The sequence below is a fragment of the Rousettus aegyptiacus genome, unplaced genomic scaffold, assembly GCF_014176215.1.
Source record: "Rousettus aegyptiacus isolate mRouAeg1 unplaced genomic scaffold, mRouAeg1.p scaffold_m13_p_1, whole genome shotgun sequence".
NCBI lineage: Eukaryota > Metazoa > Chordata > Mammalia > Chiroptera > Pteropodidae > Rousettus > Rousettus aegyptiacus.
The window spans coordinates 104658908-104678410 of record NW_023416284.1 but is presented as its reverse complement, the minus strand read 5'-3'; the positions used below and the strand labels follow the sequence as shown (position 1 = coordinate 104678410).

Genomic DNA, 19503 nt, shown 5'->3' with positions numbered 1-19503 from the left:
TCATAATGCATTCTGTGAACCTTTTGTCAAGCCTTCCCTCAAAAGAAATGGATCCATTTATCAAGGTAAGCAACAAGAGTGGGAAAACTTTTTTGTTGTTTATTAGATAATGATGAAACCAATGCTAATCTCCAAATACCCCCATACCATATGGATCAGAATAGAACTTAGAAAGGTCAAGACAATGAAATCTTGGTCCAAGTGAATCTCAGATTAGATGCAGTAGGACTGCAGACTGACCTTATGGGTAATTCTGCAGTTCCAAACTATAGAAAAAAAATTATACTTAGAAATTCTCAAAACCCCTACCTTGGTTCTCTGACCCAAGGATTAAGGGCTATCGTGATAGAAAGCCAAGGAGAAGCCTCATTAAGATAGTAAACCAAAAATAAGTTCAAATGACTTGGGTACTACAAAAATTTTTGTTACAATCAAGACAAAAAATCAAGGAATGGTAATTTTGACCCCATCTCTATTTAACTTGTCCATTTAGCTAGTGAAAAGGCAAGACAGCATACAGATAATAACTGTAGACTATTGCAAGCTTAATCTCATGGTGGTCCCACTCACAAATGTAATTTTACATGTCAAGTCTTTATTAGAGAAAATCAACAGCTTTCCTGGCACTAGGAATGCATCTATGGTCTTACAATTGCTCTTATCCTATTACAACCAGCAAAGATAATCTCAGTTTCCCTTTACACAGCAATAATAGTAATAATAATAATAATAATAGTATAGATAGAATAGATAGATGACAGATAGATAGATAGATAGATAGATAGATAGATAGATAGATAGTTGATAGATAAATAGATAGAGGTAGATATATACATATGTATACATATACATATATATTATACACATACACATATATTTATATGGCTTTACTATCTAGTCTATTCTCTCCATAGTGCTTCTGGTAGCACCATCTTTCGCAGATTTATATAATGTATATTTATTGCCATAGTATACCATACTGTTCTAATAGTTTTGGCAAAAAGAATAAGGTTTTGTGCAAATTTGTTTTATAAAATATTTTAGACATGATATAGAGGTTAATATAATGAATACCCGTATGTTCACCTGACAGCATGAGAAACAAAATATTGTGGAGTTGAAATTCCCTGTAAACCACCTTATTCTTCCTGCCTCTATCTTGAATTTGTTGCTTATCATGCATATAAATATCACTACATAGTTTTTCTATATGTGTACCCCTAGATGTGTTTAATATTGCTTTTATATTTTCAAATTTTATGTACATATCATCAATAGCCTGTCTTTTTACTGCAATATTATGTTTTCGAGATTCATTCATTCTAATGCTTTGAAGATTTCCACATTCATTTTTACTTTTGTGTGAAACATTAAATTATATTCTCCAACACTATATATTCATTCTCTTATTTGTGGCCATTTAGATTGTTTCCAATCTCTCACCCTTACAAGCAGGGTTCCAGTAAACATTTTGACACATATTTTTGCTAACATGCTCCAATATTCTTTGGAACTAAAATTTCTGAGCCAAAGATAATTTTCATTTTCTTCTTTACTGGAAACTGCCTAGTTATTCTCCAAACTAGCAGGACCAGTTTACATTCCCAGTGGCTGACAACAGAATTCCCAGTTTCTCCATATCTTGAAAACATTTGGTGTAATTATATTTTTTAAAATTTACAAATATGATCCTTATTATGGTTTAAATTTGTATTCCTTTAACTTAATAAAGTTGCAAATACGTTACTTGGCCTTTTGGCAATTTCTCTTTAGTGTACTGCCTATTCTTATTATCTATGTTTATTCAGGATAGCAGTGAGAAGGGTGTTTTTTTAAAAAAAATAATTTATAGATGTTCTTTTTATATTCTAGATAAAAATTTTTAGTTATATATTTTGAAAATATTTTCTCCATATTTGTAGCCTACCTTTGTATAGTGTTTAAATGATTACTTTTAATACAAATAGTTATTTTTAATACAATTGAATTTATTGATCTTTTACTGTTTTGTTGCTTTTTTTGCCTTTTATATTTCTTAAAAAACTTTCTTAGTATGACTTTGTAAGATACTCTCCTATTTTCTTTTAAAAGTGTTAAAAGTCTTACTTTTCATAGAAAGCAGATATTGGTAGTTTTTTTCAGATTTCAAGATGATTTGCATTGGTGTAAATTTGCGGAGTTTTTTTCTTTCAATCCCTGAGCAGCCATTCAGTGGATTTCTTTATCTTGAACTCCACCTTTTGGGGCCTGCCCAGGTTCCTGTCACCTCTGCTCCAGCCCTGACCAGCCTGCCACACTCCCCACCTCCCCACACCGCCCCCCATCTTCCACCGCCCTGCCTAACTCCACCCTTCAATTCTGGGAAATTTCTTTGAAAACTTTGTATCTTCTATTTTCCCTGTTATTTCTTTCTGCAAACATTCAGATGTTGGATTCATTGATCGTTCCTCTTATTTTCTTTACCTTTTCTCTCATTTTACATCTTCTTTGCTGTCAATATTATTCTGCTTTCATAGAGCTTTCTTCAATTTTATCTTTTAAAGCTCCTATTTATTTTATGAATGTCTATCATCATTTATTTTTTTAATTTCTAAACTCATTTTTTCTTTCAATATCCTTTTTAATATTCTGTTCTTTTTTCCTCATCTTAAGTTAAAACTGTGAATCAAAAATTGTATATGTTAAGGTGTACGACTTGATATTTTGATATACATCTACATTGTGAAATATCCTCAATGCAAGCTAATTAACATATTCATCATTTCACATAGTTACAACTGTGTATATGTGTGTGTATGGTGAGAAAATTAAGATCTCTCTTAGCAACTTAGTAACAATATAGTATTGTGAACTGTATTCACAATGTTGTACTTTGGAGCTCCAGAACTTCTTTATCTTGCATAACTAAAACTTTGTACCCCTTGACCCATATCTCCCCATTTTCCCCATCCTCCACCCCTTGAAAACCATTATTCTACTGTCTACTTCTATAAGTTTGACTATTTTAGATTCCACATGTAAGTGAGATCATGCAATATTTTCCTTTCTATGTCTGGCTTATTTCATTTAATGTCCTGTAGGTTCGCCAGTGTTTTATGATTTCCTTCTTTCATAAGGTCGAATAATATTCCGTTGTGCATATATATGATATGTAAATATATTATATATAAAAATCACCTCTTGGTTCATTGATCTGTTAATGGATATTTAATAATAAGAATCATTGGAATATTGTAAGCCTGACCATTCACAATTTAGGACAGTGACATGAGCTAGCTATCCAGACTAACTGAACAGCTGCTGGTTTGAATCAAAAGTTATTTTCATTAAGATTCTTCAATTTTGACTGCACATTAGAATCACTCAGAATCTTTTGAGAATACTAATAATTGTCCCCATCTCAGAACAATTAGATCAGAATCTCTGGAAATGGAAATTAGGCAATTTAATAATAATGACAATAAAAGTAATAACAAATAGTAATCGTTAACACTTATTTAGCATTATATAAAGTCACGATGGCAAAATCTTTTTATGAATTATTAATTTAACACAAAAGCAACATATCTTTCAGGATAGGAAACACAATTCAACCCACAACAACTTGCTTTCTTTTTTTCTTCTTAAAAAAACAAAATACCTGTACTGAAACCAGTTTCTTCTTCCCTATTTCCTACCTTCCGAACTTGCATTCATCTGCTAGACTTGTGGATAAGCAGTGAGTTGCAGATTATAATTGTGTTGAGTCTTCTGCCTGGCTTGAAAAATTGAGTTCATCAGAGTAAATTTTGAATAACTGACTTGTTTCTTTGACTAAAATGATCAGCCAACTCAGGGGGAAAAAATGGTCAATTAGTTGTAGATACAAACCCAACATATACTTTAAAAGGAATAATGTATTTACCTTTGTAATATTTTTCTAAAATAATTAATTTGATCGTTTTTAACTTTTAAGTTTTCCCATAGTTTGATTAAATTAAGCAAACTAAGTGTGAACCTTATGTAATCAATGGCTAAAGAATCCTGATATTTTAATTTCAATTTTTTAAATTGGAAAACAAAACAATATATTTAATCTCTTAACTTTCAGCCTAAAATAGGGACAGATGTAGATCATCCTTGACTAGGAAAGGATCAACTTATAAACATTCATTTGGCTGTCATAGGTCTTAACAAATGGACTTAAAATGTTAATGAATAATACATGCAAGGACGGTCTCTTCCTTATTTACCAAGTCTATGTCCGCTATCTGTTTTTTACCTGACTTATAAATTGTTTGAGAACATTTCACTTTTCTACATCACTCTCTTATTTATTTTCCAATTACTTGACTCTCCCTTTAACAGCAGCTAAAAGCCAAATATAAATATTTGTCCAAAGTCTGAAAAACATTTTCTATTATGCTGATATCCCTTTTGCATTTATAACAGTAAAGTAGATGATATAAATCTGTTTTTCTAAGACAATACCATCTATTTAGTTATGTCAATGATGATTCAAGTCACATTGCAACTAAAGAGTTCTGTCATAAACATAAAACAATCTCTGTTTTCTTCTGGTTCTTGAAACAAAATCTTAGGTATCCATAAGTCTAAATATTACAGAATAACTTTCAGGGGTTTACCTGTTTGCATAACAGGTAAACTACATCGTAGGACTAGAAATACAATGACTCAAGTTATACTTCAAGGCATGGAATTGTTCTAAAGTTAGGAGTATCCTCACGCTAAATAAGGGACATCAAGGTGTTTAAATATTTTTATTTGACTTCAGGATTTAAGTTCCAAGGCCTTTATTTTTACTGCCAATGAGAAAATAAAAAGTCCTTTTGAGCTACAATTTGCAGATTTTAAGTTATATCACTGCTGATGTCTATAATCAAATCCATCAATATTTTAAAATGATGTTTATTGTTTCTTTAATACCATAAAAATAATGCATAGTAGTTTCAGAAGATTTGGAAAAAAGGAAAATGTTGGTCAGTGGGTGGCATCATCTTCAAGGAACAGCATGTATGAATTCACTGGTTTGAATTTATGAATTCAAAAATCATCACAATACAGCAGAGCCAAGAATCAAAAAGTCATGGACTCTTAAGAGTTTAAAATCACAAGGAGCCTTATAAATGGATCAATTAATTCTTGAGCGGCCAGGTCTTAAGTGAGCTAATCTTTAAAGCTGGAAACTGATTAAAAATAAAGTCACATAAGGAGATTTAACCTGAGGTTTCCTTTTGGTTGATGAGAAGTTGGATTTGAATTAGGTCAAAGGGAAATAGTTTTAGCCTAATAGTAGTGCATCAAGCAGAAGCCATTGTAAATAATCAGACTGCTTCAGCCAGAAGAATCATCCAATGACAGTTGAATAAGGAGTTTCTGTAGAAATTCATATGGAAATCTCCACGTTGCTACATCTGGACAACATCTGCTGATATACTTTTTCTACATGTAATATGATCGAGAAAAAAGTTATTAGATTTAAAAACTTTTTAAAAACATAAATAGCCACTTAATTTCTTGTTTACCTTAAAGTGACTCTTTTTTCCCCCCAGAAGTAAGTGGTAAACACTTTTGCAGATAAACAATCTCGTGACTCTAACTTTTAAAAATGCCCCAAATCCAGCAACAGATAAAAAAATTCATTGCAGTTTAGTCAGAGTATCTTAGTGTGAATGTATTTTTTCTAGGCATGTCCTTGAATTTGTTAAGGAGGAGCAATATTACACACTCTGGCTTTTCTGTCAGTACATAGAGAGTCCTCAGTGAACATTTTGAGTGAATAAGGAAATTGAAGAAGGGCACAGAGAGGAATCATAAAGTGTCTCAAATGCAAACTTCAGAAATCGAATCTTTTGTAAAGAGAAAATGGGATTTATTGGATGGGTACCAGGCAGATCACAAAAACGAGTCTCACTAAGGCAAGCTGAAGTCACAGGTGGGTGGCAGCACAGGATCACGTTAGTTAGAAAACCACCACTACTGCTGTTTATAAGCAGCCCCCAGGGTGTCAGCTCCTGTGTATTTCGTATAACAGCCGTCAAATTCTCTCAATTTCAGAAATGAGTTTCAGTGGACCAAATCGACGTCACAGGCTTAAACTGCCAAAGGGAAGTGGGGGAGGATTAGACTACCCACCCAACTTGAGTTTCTACAATGGAAAACATGACCTCTATTTAAAAATTTCCTCAAAATGGAGTTTAGACGTGGGTAGCCAACAATGACAAAAAATGTAATAGTTACGTTTAATGTGTCCCTACTCTGTCCTGGGCTTTGCTTAAGTCTTTCATGTGTACCGCCATTAGAACCCTCATTATGACCCTATGAAGTAATTTTTATCCCCATCTTTTAGAAAACAAAACCAATCGTAGAATTTGACTTACATAAATTTACATACCAAGTAAACACTGCACCTGGGATGGGAAGCCAGTCTAGATTCAAAGTCTGAGGTACGAAGTTCATCTATACTGCATGCTCCGAAATGCTTCCGAACACCTCCTTCCCTGCGTGTCCTGGTGCCTGATGCTTCAGTGTACAGTTTTTATTCTTTGGGCTGTAATCCTCTCAAAGGAATCTTTAAAACATCAGAATATATGGTTCATCTATAGCATGAAACATTTTTACCATCTTTAAAAATCAAGAAGTAAAGATGATATTCCAATACATGTGGTTAAGTTTTTAATAAGAGTCTTATATTATGATGGTTCGGATATTAAAAAATTAAATATATGCATATAGAAGAGAGAAAGAGAGACCAGAAAGATGAACACCAGACTATTGAGATGGGAGCGGGAGTGAATGAACAAAAAGCTCTTTATCATTTAAAAGTGATAAATTTGTTTATAGCTTTCATAATTTAAAAACTAAAACTAAATATAAATATACATATGTATGTATACATACAAGTTCAGTCATATGCTAGGCCCTGCCTGTATGTACATATACAATTATTTATATTCCTATGATGAGAGCACTTTTTCTAGGCTGTAATATCAAAACAACTTAGTGAACAGCGCAAAAACCAATTAGCCAAAGAACAACAGTTTCAGAGTCAGACAGATTTCCATTTTAATTTGGGTTCTGAAATTTTCTAACTGGTATTAGACTTTAGAAGTCATTCAGTTTCTTGGTGTCCTATTTGTAAAATGACAATAAGAAATGGACCTACCTTCCTGGGCTGTTTTAAGGATTATAATTAGCATGTGTAAAGAGCCTGGCAGGCAGCAGATGCCAGTGGATGTCAAAAAGACCACCAAACATTTATTCTAAAGGCATTGGTGCCTCAGGCTCAGCAAGTTGAGGCACATTGATAAAGTGTGGGGGAAAAGACCAAGTTCTAGAAGGAAAATAAATGAATAAATACATACATACATACATACATGCATACATACATACATAAATGCCATATTTCTGAGAGGTCCTCAGTTCCAACCTTATCTTTGAAAAGCAGCTTGCTCAAGACCGTGCCTGGCTTATGTGACTTCCCTTTCTTTAATCTGTACAGTGTCCTGCGTGCAACGGCCACAGCAATAATTTGGCGGGATCTCTCTGAACCAGTTTCAAGTTTCTGTCGCCTGTCCCGCTCCTCTACTTTCTCCTCCTTATCTTTCTTTCTTTATTTTAATTCTGTACAGTAGGATAGCAGCTACTGCAATTATTTTTATTATTAGTTGAGAAAAAAACATGTTTGGGACATACTTTTTTTTTTTGATAAGGCTTGCAGTGTGAATATTTCTAAACATTAAAACTCTTCTCCACCTTAACCAAGTAACAAAGGTTAACATCACCAATAAGAAAACATATAGATACTATGTATTCTCTGATATAATTGGATGAAAAGGGCATTTCACCTCTATGGTATTTAACCCCAAAATTCATAACCCCGGTCTAATCACGAGAAAACATCAGACAATCTCTTCGACCAGTACTTTTTTTGACTAGTACTCTTCTTGACTAGTGTGCTCAAAAACATCAAGGTCGAGAAAGACAAGGCAAGATGAGAAACTGCCACAGATTGCAGGAGACTGAGAAGATGTGATGACTGACATAACACAGGACAATGGATTGAACCTGGGGAAGAAAAAGGACAGTAGTGAAAAACTCTAGTATTTAGTTAATAGTATTATATCAACATTAATTTCCTAGTTTCAATCATTGTACTGTGATTATTTTAGATATTAATATCAGGAGAAATGTAATGAAGGGTAATAAAGACTGTATTATCTTTGCAAACTTTCTGTAAGCCTAAAATTATTCAAAATAAAAAAAACATTTTTAAATTTCTACTGATTTCTAATGTTGATGAGATCGAACCATCTCAACAACTTTATTATTTAAACAGTATGCTTTCATTTTTACAATTTATTGCACTTATGCAGAAATTTTCAATTTTTCCAAAAATCTGTCCCATATATTTGTCACCTGGTTAGTTCTTCAATGACCTAGATTTCTTATCTCTTTATGATTTGTAAAATACCATTTTATGCACTCTCTCATCTAGTCTTTACAACTAACTACTGCTTGAAATGGACAAGAGTATTCACTGCTATGTTAAAGATGAGAAAAATGATGTATGTGGGAGTATATAGTATATATTGCATTATTTTAATACATTGTATATTTATTTAAATGTTGTCTTTGCTCCAGAAAGAGTAGGGATCTTACCCTTACATGCAGTTTAATGACCAAATCTTATTAATCAATGATCATGCACAAAGATTCTTCAAATCTGAATGTTATCATGTGTAAGTATTGAGCCATAATCAGTCTTTTTATAAATACATCCCCCTTTTTAAGTGGGTCACTCCTTGCTATTTACACTTTCAAATTTTTCAGAATGAAAGGTCTTGATTGTAACCAAGGTAGAACAGAGCCTTAAAAGCACAAAGACTGTTGCTGAGGGAAGCTGTTAATTAAGTAAGTTTCTAGCGTCTCCTCCTCCCCTTTTGTCATCTTGGTCTGGTATTGTTAGAATGAAGAAATGGATCTTACATACAGCATGTAGTGTTGCTTTCCTGATTTGAAAATTGACTGAACTACCTAACTGAAGACATATTATGTGGTTAAAACAAAAATTTTAGTTTAATTCAAATTCCTGATGACAGCTCTAACAAAATTATCTGCTATTAACTTTAACCTCCTCTACTAGATTCAAGCATCCTAAGGGAAGGCAGCTCTTTCATTCACTTTTTAATTTCTGCCCTAGCCCATGATGAGAGATAACTTTTTTTAAATTAAAAAAACTTTTAAACAGCTTTATTGAGATATAATTTGCAAAACATACCATTCACTCATTTAAAGTATACAATTTAATAGATGTTAGTGTATTCACCAACATGTGCAATCATTACTACAGTCAGTTTTAGAACATTTTTATCACCTCAAAAATAATTTCATATTCTTAGTAATCAGCCCCCTACCCCCACATCCCTTCCCAGCCCTAAGTAACCACTAATCTACTTTCTGTCTCTACCAAAGTCTCTATTACAGACTTTCACATGAGTTCAAATTCTTTTGTGACATATATATGTGGTCATCCCCAATAGAATGTAGATGCCTTTTTCAAATATTTTGATTTGAAAAGTGTATTGGACATTTTTTTTCAGTCTTCAAAGTTTAAAATTCATAGCAATTTTAGGATTCTGCAGCCACTACAACCCAGGGACAAAGTTTGAGGACATCTATTAAATAACTATATGCATACAAAAGATGTTTTCTGTTATCTAGATGAATTCTCATTGGGAAAAGAATACTTCAGGTAAGAAAGTTGACAACTATCTTACTTTGATAGCACTTCCAAAATTGAAGTAAAATAAAATGCAATAAAAAGAATACAACTAAAAATTTTTTTCAATTTTCTTTCTTTGATGTTTTAGAAGTTTCTTCGATATTTTCAGTATCTTGAGATCAGCGCGCATATTAGTTATCTTATAGAATAACGAAATAGTATAGCTGAAAGACCTGGATAGCTGGATAGACCTGTGTTTGCTCAGGTTTTGCTTACTATCCACTGTGCAACTTTGAGCAAGTTGCTTAAATTCTCTGAGCCTCAGGTTTATCATCGGTCGGTAGCATTCTCTTCAAACTTGGCACTATTTATTTTATCTTTGCTAAGGATCACTTCACAGGCCCTCTAGTTCTTCTTATACAAGGCCGATCATATGGGGGATATGAGTGTTGAATCGACTTGTCTAAGGAGTACAAGGTCTCTTAGGAAGATTTTAACTAATATTCTTCCACTTCTTTCTGGGATTAAGAGTTAAAGAGATCTATCAGTATAAACTAAGGTGTCTGAGAATTTCCAAGGATAAGAAATGATAAGGAGACTCCTCAGGTAAAATTACATTGAAGAAAAGGGGAATTAAGGCCACAGTTTAAACAAAATTTTAACCAAGGTTTCCATAAGTAGAATTCAGGTGGCCTATTTATTTGAATAGGGAAAAAAGTGCATTTAACTGAAATTTAGTATTTCCATTATGACTATAGTAAACAACAACCCTTAGTACTTTTCTAACTTTGTCACCAATAGAAATGACAAATTATTTCTTTTCAGTTATATTTGTTCCAGATATCTTAAAATAATGAGTAATAATTGGTTATGCTCATTACTCCTATTTTGAAATTGTACTAGTTATTATATAGATTTTGTTACTTTTGGCATTATGAAGAAGAACCTATATCGGACTTTTGGATTTTCTTATATTTTTATCAGTGAATTTCAGTATAACTGATTTCCTTGATAATTCTATGTATTTTATTTTGTACATTTAAAAAGTGTTTTGATAAGGGAATCAGAGACTTCAACAAATGCCCAAAAGTGTTCACTTTGTGAGAACAAGAAGAACCTTTTCTTCTCCAGATACCATATGGCAGCAAAAACTCTTCCAGTCTTCTTTCCACTTGAGAAGAGAAGTTAAACTGGCCATCCTATTAGACGAAAAAAGCTCACAGTCCCTTTGGAAATTAGACATTAGAGAAGCAATGACAGGGAGTCAAGGGACTTAGTACCAGTATGGCAGGTGTGTATTTGAGTAACTATTTACATATTTAAAATCAATGGAGCAAGTTATATTTGTAAAATAGGAAAACATACCCAATTGTTGTGAGATTAAGCATGGTAGATAAATAGGCACCTGACTCAGGGTCCAGAGCATAGTAAATGCTGCAAATCTTTCAGCACTTACATCCTCCAATATCCTTCAAAGGTAGAGAGAAAGAGAATTTAAAAGCAGTAATGGTCTTATTTAAATCAATCATTGCTAACTCCAATGAAAGTTTCTAATAATAACTGCTACATATATTTATAAATTAAGATACCAAAATGACATTACTCCCCTAAAGCCACACAGTAAGTTAAGGATCAACCTGGGCTGAGAATACGGCTTACCCATACGTAACATTTTCAAATTTACCTCACCTACCGAAAGTCTATTAGGTATCTAATTATTAACTGTCTCTAATTATTTTCACTTTAGAACTCCCCTACTCTCCAGCCTATTCTTTTTGTGGTTAAGAAATGTCAAGAGAGAGGTTTATTTTAAAGACTCTTAGAACCTTCAAGGTCATATACCATGTGCTATTTGAAGGATGTACCAGATCTTTGGTCCTTCCCAGCTTCATAATTTGAGTGTGAGCCTCAGTTCTTTTCAAGCCAAAAAGATCTTGAAGATACACCCTCAGTGACTAGAATGAGAGAGTGAAGAGCAATTTTAAAGTTACTGGTGGAATTCTACATGTTGATAATTTAAATGCAATTTGTTACAATACAGTAAGACTGCTCTTATCTCCCTCATCCCATTTGGATTTCTTTCTGAGCTTCTTCCCCTCTTCAAGACTGCCTTAATTTAATTCATTCAAATGATATTTATCAAATGTCCACTGTATGCTCATCATGGTATTGACTCTAGATAATAAATTATATACAAAAGAGGCATAGCTTTTTTCCTTGGGAAGCAATAGGCAATTGAGGAAAACGAGTATTTTTTAAAATGTCATATAAATAACAAACACCACATAAACATAGTACATACAACCAACCATGAAAAGTGATAAGATCATGATTTAATGAGAAATAAGAGTGAGAAGCTGGGTTAAAATGGGCTAAAATGGTCAAGGAAGGCTTTGCTGAGAATATAACATTTTATCCAAGAAGTGAAGGATAATACTTGTAGGGCATGGGGAGAGAATGTGTGGAAAGGGTTTTCCATTTAGAGAGAACAGTCTGAGTGAAGATCTAAAAGAGAGATATAACTATTTTCCCAGACTGTACATGATTCAGCTAATTTCAGTATGAAGGTCCGTTGTTCAGAAGGGCAACAAATCTGAACTCCTCAATGTCTACTACTCCAATATATCTAATCTATTTTATCATTTTATTAAATTAAACCACGTTTATTTAGGATATTGTTTAGATAGTCTTGCAATATTACTTGGTGTTTTACAACCTTAGTGCATAGTTTATTAACATAAACATTTTACGTTTATGATTTGTCGGAGTCCTCATGAGCAGTCTTGGCCACTGCAACACCAGAAATCAAAGTGTGGAACATACACATGTATTCCCACAGTGAGGCACGTGAACCCATTCCTGTTGGGCCATCCAGTGAGGAACAATGGAAATAGCCATTTTCAAAACATTTGAATTGTAGATTTATAAAATGTCAGAGAGCAATTTAATCATAATATCTCATGTTCTAGTGTGGAAAAATATACCAGAAAGAAAAGACATGACAAAACAAAACAAAACTCTTGCTACTTTCTTTTAGTAACATTTGCTTTGATGTGGAATTTGGCCCAGCAGTCATTTGCACTTTCTCCCTCCCTTATATTCTAAATAGAGTCTTTTGAAAATGGAGTTGAGTGATAACAATGTTTTTAACTGCTAGCTATAATTTCTCAAACACAGATCTATTCTTCTGTGAGAACAACTCCAGAATTAAGGTAAAACTTGTCATAGTAGTTTTAAATTGCTTAGCATCTTATTTAAAGGTGACTATTTGTCAAGAAAGTATAAGCTGTACCTCTATTTAAATCGACACTCATTTTTGAAACTAAAAAATATATTGTCTACTCATATATTTACATTCGTGTAAAGCAAAGTGAGGATTCAAGAAAAACATTATCGTTTTGTAGTTCTTTAAATTCCTCCATTGCCCATGAGCTAATATTCAACATCTAGCACTGTTAATATTGAATTCAAGGCTCTTTACAACCCAGCCCAGCCACAATTATAGCTTTCTCTTTTCATCTCTCCTATAATCCAAATTTACTTAACTAATTATTATCGTTCAAATGTGCCATGTTCTACTGTGCTTTATGCTGATCTCTCTATCTGTTTTACTGGTAAAGCCTATTTTTTATGTTTCATCAATATCATTTCATGTGCTAGTGTTCTTGGCCTAAGACAAAATTGCTCCCTTATTTATGTCCCCTAATGCTTATGTAATCACTGTTATATTACTTATCCATTTTATATAATCATTACTTCTATTTTTGTCTTCCCAACTAGATTATTAACTTCCTCAAGAAAGTTATAGACACATTTTACATTTTCTTGTGTTATACAAGAAGCACTCAAAAAGTGTATTAAATTAAGTTTAATAGAATTCTATACACTTTGTGCCATAGATCACTTCCACCACCATCAAGCCTGCACATTCTTCAAACCAGCATTTTAGAACAATTTGATTAGAGGGCGTAACTCTCCCCAATGGGTGGAACATTTTAAACAGTCTTGCCCATTTTTTTCTTGCAATCTCATTGGAGTGTCTTTAACACACAGCCTAATTCCACACGCAGAGCAGTACCTCTGTTTTTATCAACCTCCCACAGCCTGTGAAGCCCTCAGTGTGTTTCTGTCCTTCACCACAAACATGAGGTTCAAATTCCCTCTCATGGCCCTTAGCCTGGAGGTTGCCATGATTTTTTTATTTAAATTATTTGTTCAATATGAAACGGATGACAACATTCTTCAGCAGACCAACAGGACCAAGTCAACAGATGAATTCTTTGTATTATACTCTCGTGAGTAGGCAATCTACCTTTTATTATATATTTTTAGATTCTCCAGGTTTTCAGAATGTGAAATCTTTGAATACTCTAACCATTTGAGCATCTTACAGAATCATATGATAGTTATGAGTGCTAAGGATATTACAAGTTTACACTGTGGCATCTGGTCTCTGTAATTAATGTGTTTGAATAGAATCTGTATCTATTTAAAATATTAAAACAAGCCAAAAATTAAAATAATTGATGAATTTCTTGTGTTGCCTACATGCTACTAAATGACCTTATTTTTTCCCCTGAACTGATTCACTAGTTCTGCAAGGTATAAAAATATCACTTCCCATAATAAAACAAAATAGCTAACTTTGGAGGAGAGAGAGTAGAAACAAAATAAAATATTTAGAAGAGGAGTCAGGATTTCATGTGGGGACCCTAAAGTATAACAAGAAGTAGTCTTAATCAAAAAGGTTGTACTCAGGGTTTCATAAAATTCTGAAAGGAAGGCAGTTTCTTCCCTTGAGATGAGAAGAAAAGTATGAGCACCTAACATTTTGAAAGCAGAATCCTCCCCCAGGAATGGGACAGAGGAAAGAAGGTATTTAGTTTAAAGTTTGGAAGAGCAAGCTATAACATAGTTAATATGACAATAATTACTACTGTATACTGATTGCTTACGATGAACCAGGCATGTTCATTACCTCATTAACCATGGATGTAGTGGTAACATATCTCTACAATATAGATTGTTTATTTTTTTAGATGAAGCTCAAAGAATTTTAAACAATCAAAAAAATTTTAAAGTATTATAAAACTATCATAGTTTTATAAGGAATGTGTAATCTTTTTAAAAACAGCTTTTGTTTCCTCATTTCTATACTTTTAGAGGGGATTTATATAAAGGGGAGCATTCTCATGTATAAGTTATGACCTAGAGCTGCTAAATGGCTCAGCCAAAATGCATAATTGCAAGTTAAGAACAGAGTTAGAACCATAAGTCAGAGAGTCAGACTCCAAGTCTAGTTCTTTTTACACTATGTAGATGTCTAAGAGGTTCTTGCTTAAATAATTTTGTAATTTCCAAGCTAGAGAACACCAAAACAGAACAGAATTCTGTTCAACTCTGTATACTTTTGTATATTTCATTTATTCATGTAATAAATATTTTTATTTAGTACCAAGCATGTGTTACAGCAAACTTATTCAAAGACAAAATAAATATGATCTCTTTATTCTAAGACTCTGCTGTCTGTTATACATGTAAACAAAGGGCTACAACACAGCATAGAAAACAAAATATGATCTAAAGTTAGTATTATTAAAATAATGTTGCCTTAGAGCTTAAGAGCTTCATAATTTGCATAATTCAAGCTACATTCTCTAAGTTCTAATGTCACATTGCCTAGGCAAAACTTCAATTCAGAATTTGAGGGAAAAACAAGTCAGAGAGAAGAATTACTAAACAATGTCATTTTATCAATTGCTTAGCGGTCATATCATCCTTATACTCACTTACAAGAAACATGAAAATTCATTCATTTTGTGATACATTAAGAAAATGTTTATTAACCTCCCAACTCTTATAAAACAGTCTTTAAGTCTCTAGGTTCTAGGGCTCTGGGTAGTGAATAAACAAAACTGACAAAACAGGCAAAGTCCATGCCCTTACAAAATTTACATTCCAGTGGAAAGAAACAGACTATAAACACGCAAGGTGGAAAAAATGTGTATGTGTATATATATAATTTTATATATTTTCTATTTGTAAAAATAATTATATACTTTATACACATTTAAATGGTAATATAATTCCACAGAAATAATTGAAGCAATATTAAGGATGAGGGAAGTTGTCTTTTCAACTTGTTGCAACCAAGCCAGTGGGAAAGAATTAATTTTTTATAGCCCAAGGTATCCATTGCATGCAATTAATTAACTTTTATTCTATTCATCTAGAATGATATCAGTCCTTTACATCTTTGAGAGGTTTATGAAATAGTATTTAAATTATTTTCTTGTTCTGTGAAAAATGAGAAATCTGGTTGAGAAAGGTGGTTAATGTTTCATCTAGATAGTTCTTTCCAATGTGAAGTGACATTAAATAGAACGGAAAGAAGCAAGAGGACAAATCATATGCTTATAGGGCAAGAAAAATTCGTGTGCAAGAAATAGCAAAATGCAAAGGTCCTGGTATGGTTAATATACATAATGAACAATTGTGGAGAATAAAGTCTGAGGTGTGAGAGCCTAGGTGATACAGAACCTTGTAAACAATTGTAAGCACACTGTTTTCATGCGGAGTAAATTGAGGAGCCATTGGATGACTTTGAGAGAAAGAATATGATGTGACTTAGGCCTTAAAGCATTCTTCTGGCTGTTAAGTAGAGAATAGATCGTAGGTAGCTGCAGGAATGAAGAGGAAGACATACTATAAAGACAATCTAGTCATCCAGCAGAGAAATAATAGCAGGCTGAACCAAGACAGTAGTGGAAAAAGTACAAGGAAATGGTTAAATTCAGACTATAACTGAAAGTGTATCTAACAGGATTTTCTGATACATCATCTGTGTTAAATATATATTTATATATATTTTCTTTATATATATATATTTTTCTTTATATATATATATACACATACACACACGCATATATATATATATATACATATACATAAAGGCAGAAGAATCAAAGACAATATCAAATGCAGGATTCTTGTGAATTTTTTAAAGAAAACATCAAGTAACACTTACCAATAGTAGTGATGATTAATGATCAATTTGTATTATACATAAAATGAGCCAAATGCCTTACTTATAAATAGACAACACATACACATATACTCACACACACTACTATAACCCCTTCCCCAGATATAAGGGGGCCAGGACATGGGTAGGGGGCAGGGAAAAGGAGAGTGTATTCGATCAATAGAGGCCCCTGGGGGCCCAAAGATGGGCATTAAGCAGAACATAAAGTGAGGTTTTACATGCAAGGCAGTCTTCACTCATTCAAAATGCTACCCACAACCCAGTCTATACACAATCAAAAGTTTTCTTTTCTGTAAGATGGCTCTCAAAACCTAAAATTATGGCTAGTACTAATTTTTCAGGTCAGCTATATTATCATCCCTGGTTAAAATATTTTGTAGAATAGCCCTATAAACTACATGATTGTGGTTATTCCCGTATATTACAATATTCAAGACAACAAGCATTTTGGGGTGCCTGCCCAGGGCTATGCACCATGCCAAAAGCAGTGCTTCAAGAATAGGGAAGGCTTGGTTCCTGCCTAGGAAGCTTGCAGTGTGTTATAACAGTTCTCAATTGCAGTGCAGTGAAAGTTATGAGTTTTTCACAAATTAGTAAAGTAGGATATTAATTTATCTTTTAAGTAAATTTAATCATATATAATTTTATTCATTCCTCTTATTTCTTTGCATTCTGCTATGCTTTTTTGAATAGCAGAGAAAACAAGGGTGGGAGCAGCCCTGGGAACAGCCATGTAAGCAATATGGCACATCTGAATATGTTTCATGTCATGAATGACCTCAGAGATACTCATCAGAGAAACTACCTATAGTGTATGGTTTTTGGCTTCCAACCTAGCAAAAGGTTGGTCAGACTGTTGAGGCAAATAAATTGACAAAGAATAAAGCTTGACTGTGACTGTCAGCCAAGCTTTGCTAATAGGTAGACATACTAAAGTAGAGTTTAAGCAGAAAGCCCTTATGGACCATTCACATTTTATTAGAGATTTTATAACCACAAAGTTTTTAATACCTATGGGGCATTGAAACCACATGAATGATCTCGTTGCACTCTGTTACATTAAGATCCATTAGTCTATCTTGCACTTTGAGTGAATCTTTTACCCATGTGTGATTGCATAACATTGTACTTTGTTCACAAGAAGAATATTGATTCACAGTTTTGCAGTTATTCCAGATGTTGACATATTTCATCATATAAAAAAAGGTATTTGTCAATCTCACCAGAAAAGCTTTGAGAAGTATTAGGAAACTGATAAGCTTATAGTGGCAGACGTAAACTTCCTGAAATTCTGTTTTAAAAACTCAAAATGTATTCTGTCAGCAAAAACTGTCAGCTCCTTTAACTGAAATGATAGCATCACTTCTTTTATCTTTCAGAAATTGTAACTACCTGTGTGAAAAACCATACTTTATGTCAATTCTTGTTTTAAGTAAAAATGGAATGTTATGAAAAAAGTTGTCATTCAGTTTGCAATTCGAACAATAATAAAAGTGCCTTTTTTTCTGAAATAATCATCGGATTTCAGTAATGTTTTGCGCATCATTGCATTTTGGCATACTGATTTATAGAGGATATTTTAAAAAAAAACATGTATGAGAGAAAATTAGTAGTTAAAATGAACAATTCTTATGGCTTTATCAAGGAATTCTGAAGTAAAACTGGCTTTTGTTCCTGCAAGTGCATGGTGGTGAAAAATACCATGACTATGAATATAGTTTAGTGCCCTGCTTCCATTCATACTTAAGTGTTAGTAATTTTGCATACCATTATTTTTTCCATCTGTGGAAATATCTAAACAGAAAAAAAATAACATCTTAGTATCATGAAAATAGTTTTAACCTCTCCATCTCCCTAAAAGTATCTCTGAGACATCCAGATATCTTCAAATCACACATGGGAACCACTTTAAATACAGTTAAACTAGCAATTTCAATATTAGCAGTGGATTAAGTATAATGCTTTCTTTTTAAAATCTACATTTAAGAATTTGTTTCTATATTAATTCAGATATCATTCAGCTCATTTATTACCAAAAGACTTAGCAAGTCTAGACATATTTACAGGCAAAAGGTAACTTATTCGTGCAGTATAAACAATTCCTAGGACATTGCTTGCTGTTGTTCTAAGGGTTACCTAGGATACTTACGATGCCTGAATTAGCATATTGCTTGTGGTTTATGACCTTACAACAAGATATCAGCATCCTGCAGGAGGACACTGTGTGTTGCCTTTGAATTAAATAGTTTTGTATATTCAAAAGAACTGGGAACAATAGGCACAAATAGAACCCAAATATTAGTTTCTAAATACAATTCCCCACTCGGGGGCTTGTTGGAGAAATTGCTAGTACCAGGTCAGGGCGAAGAAAGCACAAGGTAAATCAAATGCATAAAGATTAATTGGAACATGTCTAAAGAATATAGAATCCTGCTTGAAAGAGCACCAACCAGACAAATTGGAAGTATACGGAGCATTAAAAATAATGCTGTGATGGTAATAGATTATGACAAATTGAAATTCAAAAAAAAAAAAAAAAGGATTTAGTGAGCTCATAGAAATATTCCTTAAAGGGAAATAAGAAGAGAAGGAGGAAGTTTTTGTCCACAGAAAATGTCAACTGATTAATAGAAAAGAAGTAATAGATACAGAAAATTATCATTTAGAAATTAAAAATGTTATAATTGATTCCAGCAAGATTCATCAGTAGGTTCTACAACCATTAGGTGAAAAG

The 19503-nt window shown here is 33.0% G+C and overlaps 1 protein-coding gene across 4 annotated transcripts in view; it reads left to right on the top strand.

Annotated features, from left to right (window-relative positions):
• The first annotated feature begins 13813 nt into the window (after positions 1-13813).
• RHAG (Rh associated glycoprotein) overlaps positions 13814-19503 on the top strand; it is a 29720-nt gene continuing 24030 nt past the window's right edge. For 2 of the 4 annotated variants that reach the window (XM_016137663.2, XM_036218669.1), the window contains exon 1: positions 13815-14019. In XM_016137663.2, the coding sequence (XP_015993149.2) occupies positions 13869-14019 (151 nt within the window). In that variant the 5' untranslated portion in view covers positions 13815-13868. Of the gene's footprint in view, positions 14020-19503 lie in introns of all 4 variants that reach the window. The other 2 variants (XM_016137655.2, XM_016137672.2) reach the window with 2 other exon arrangements.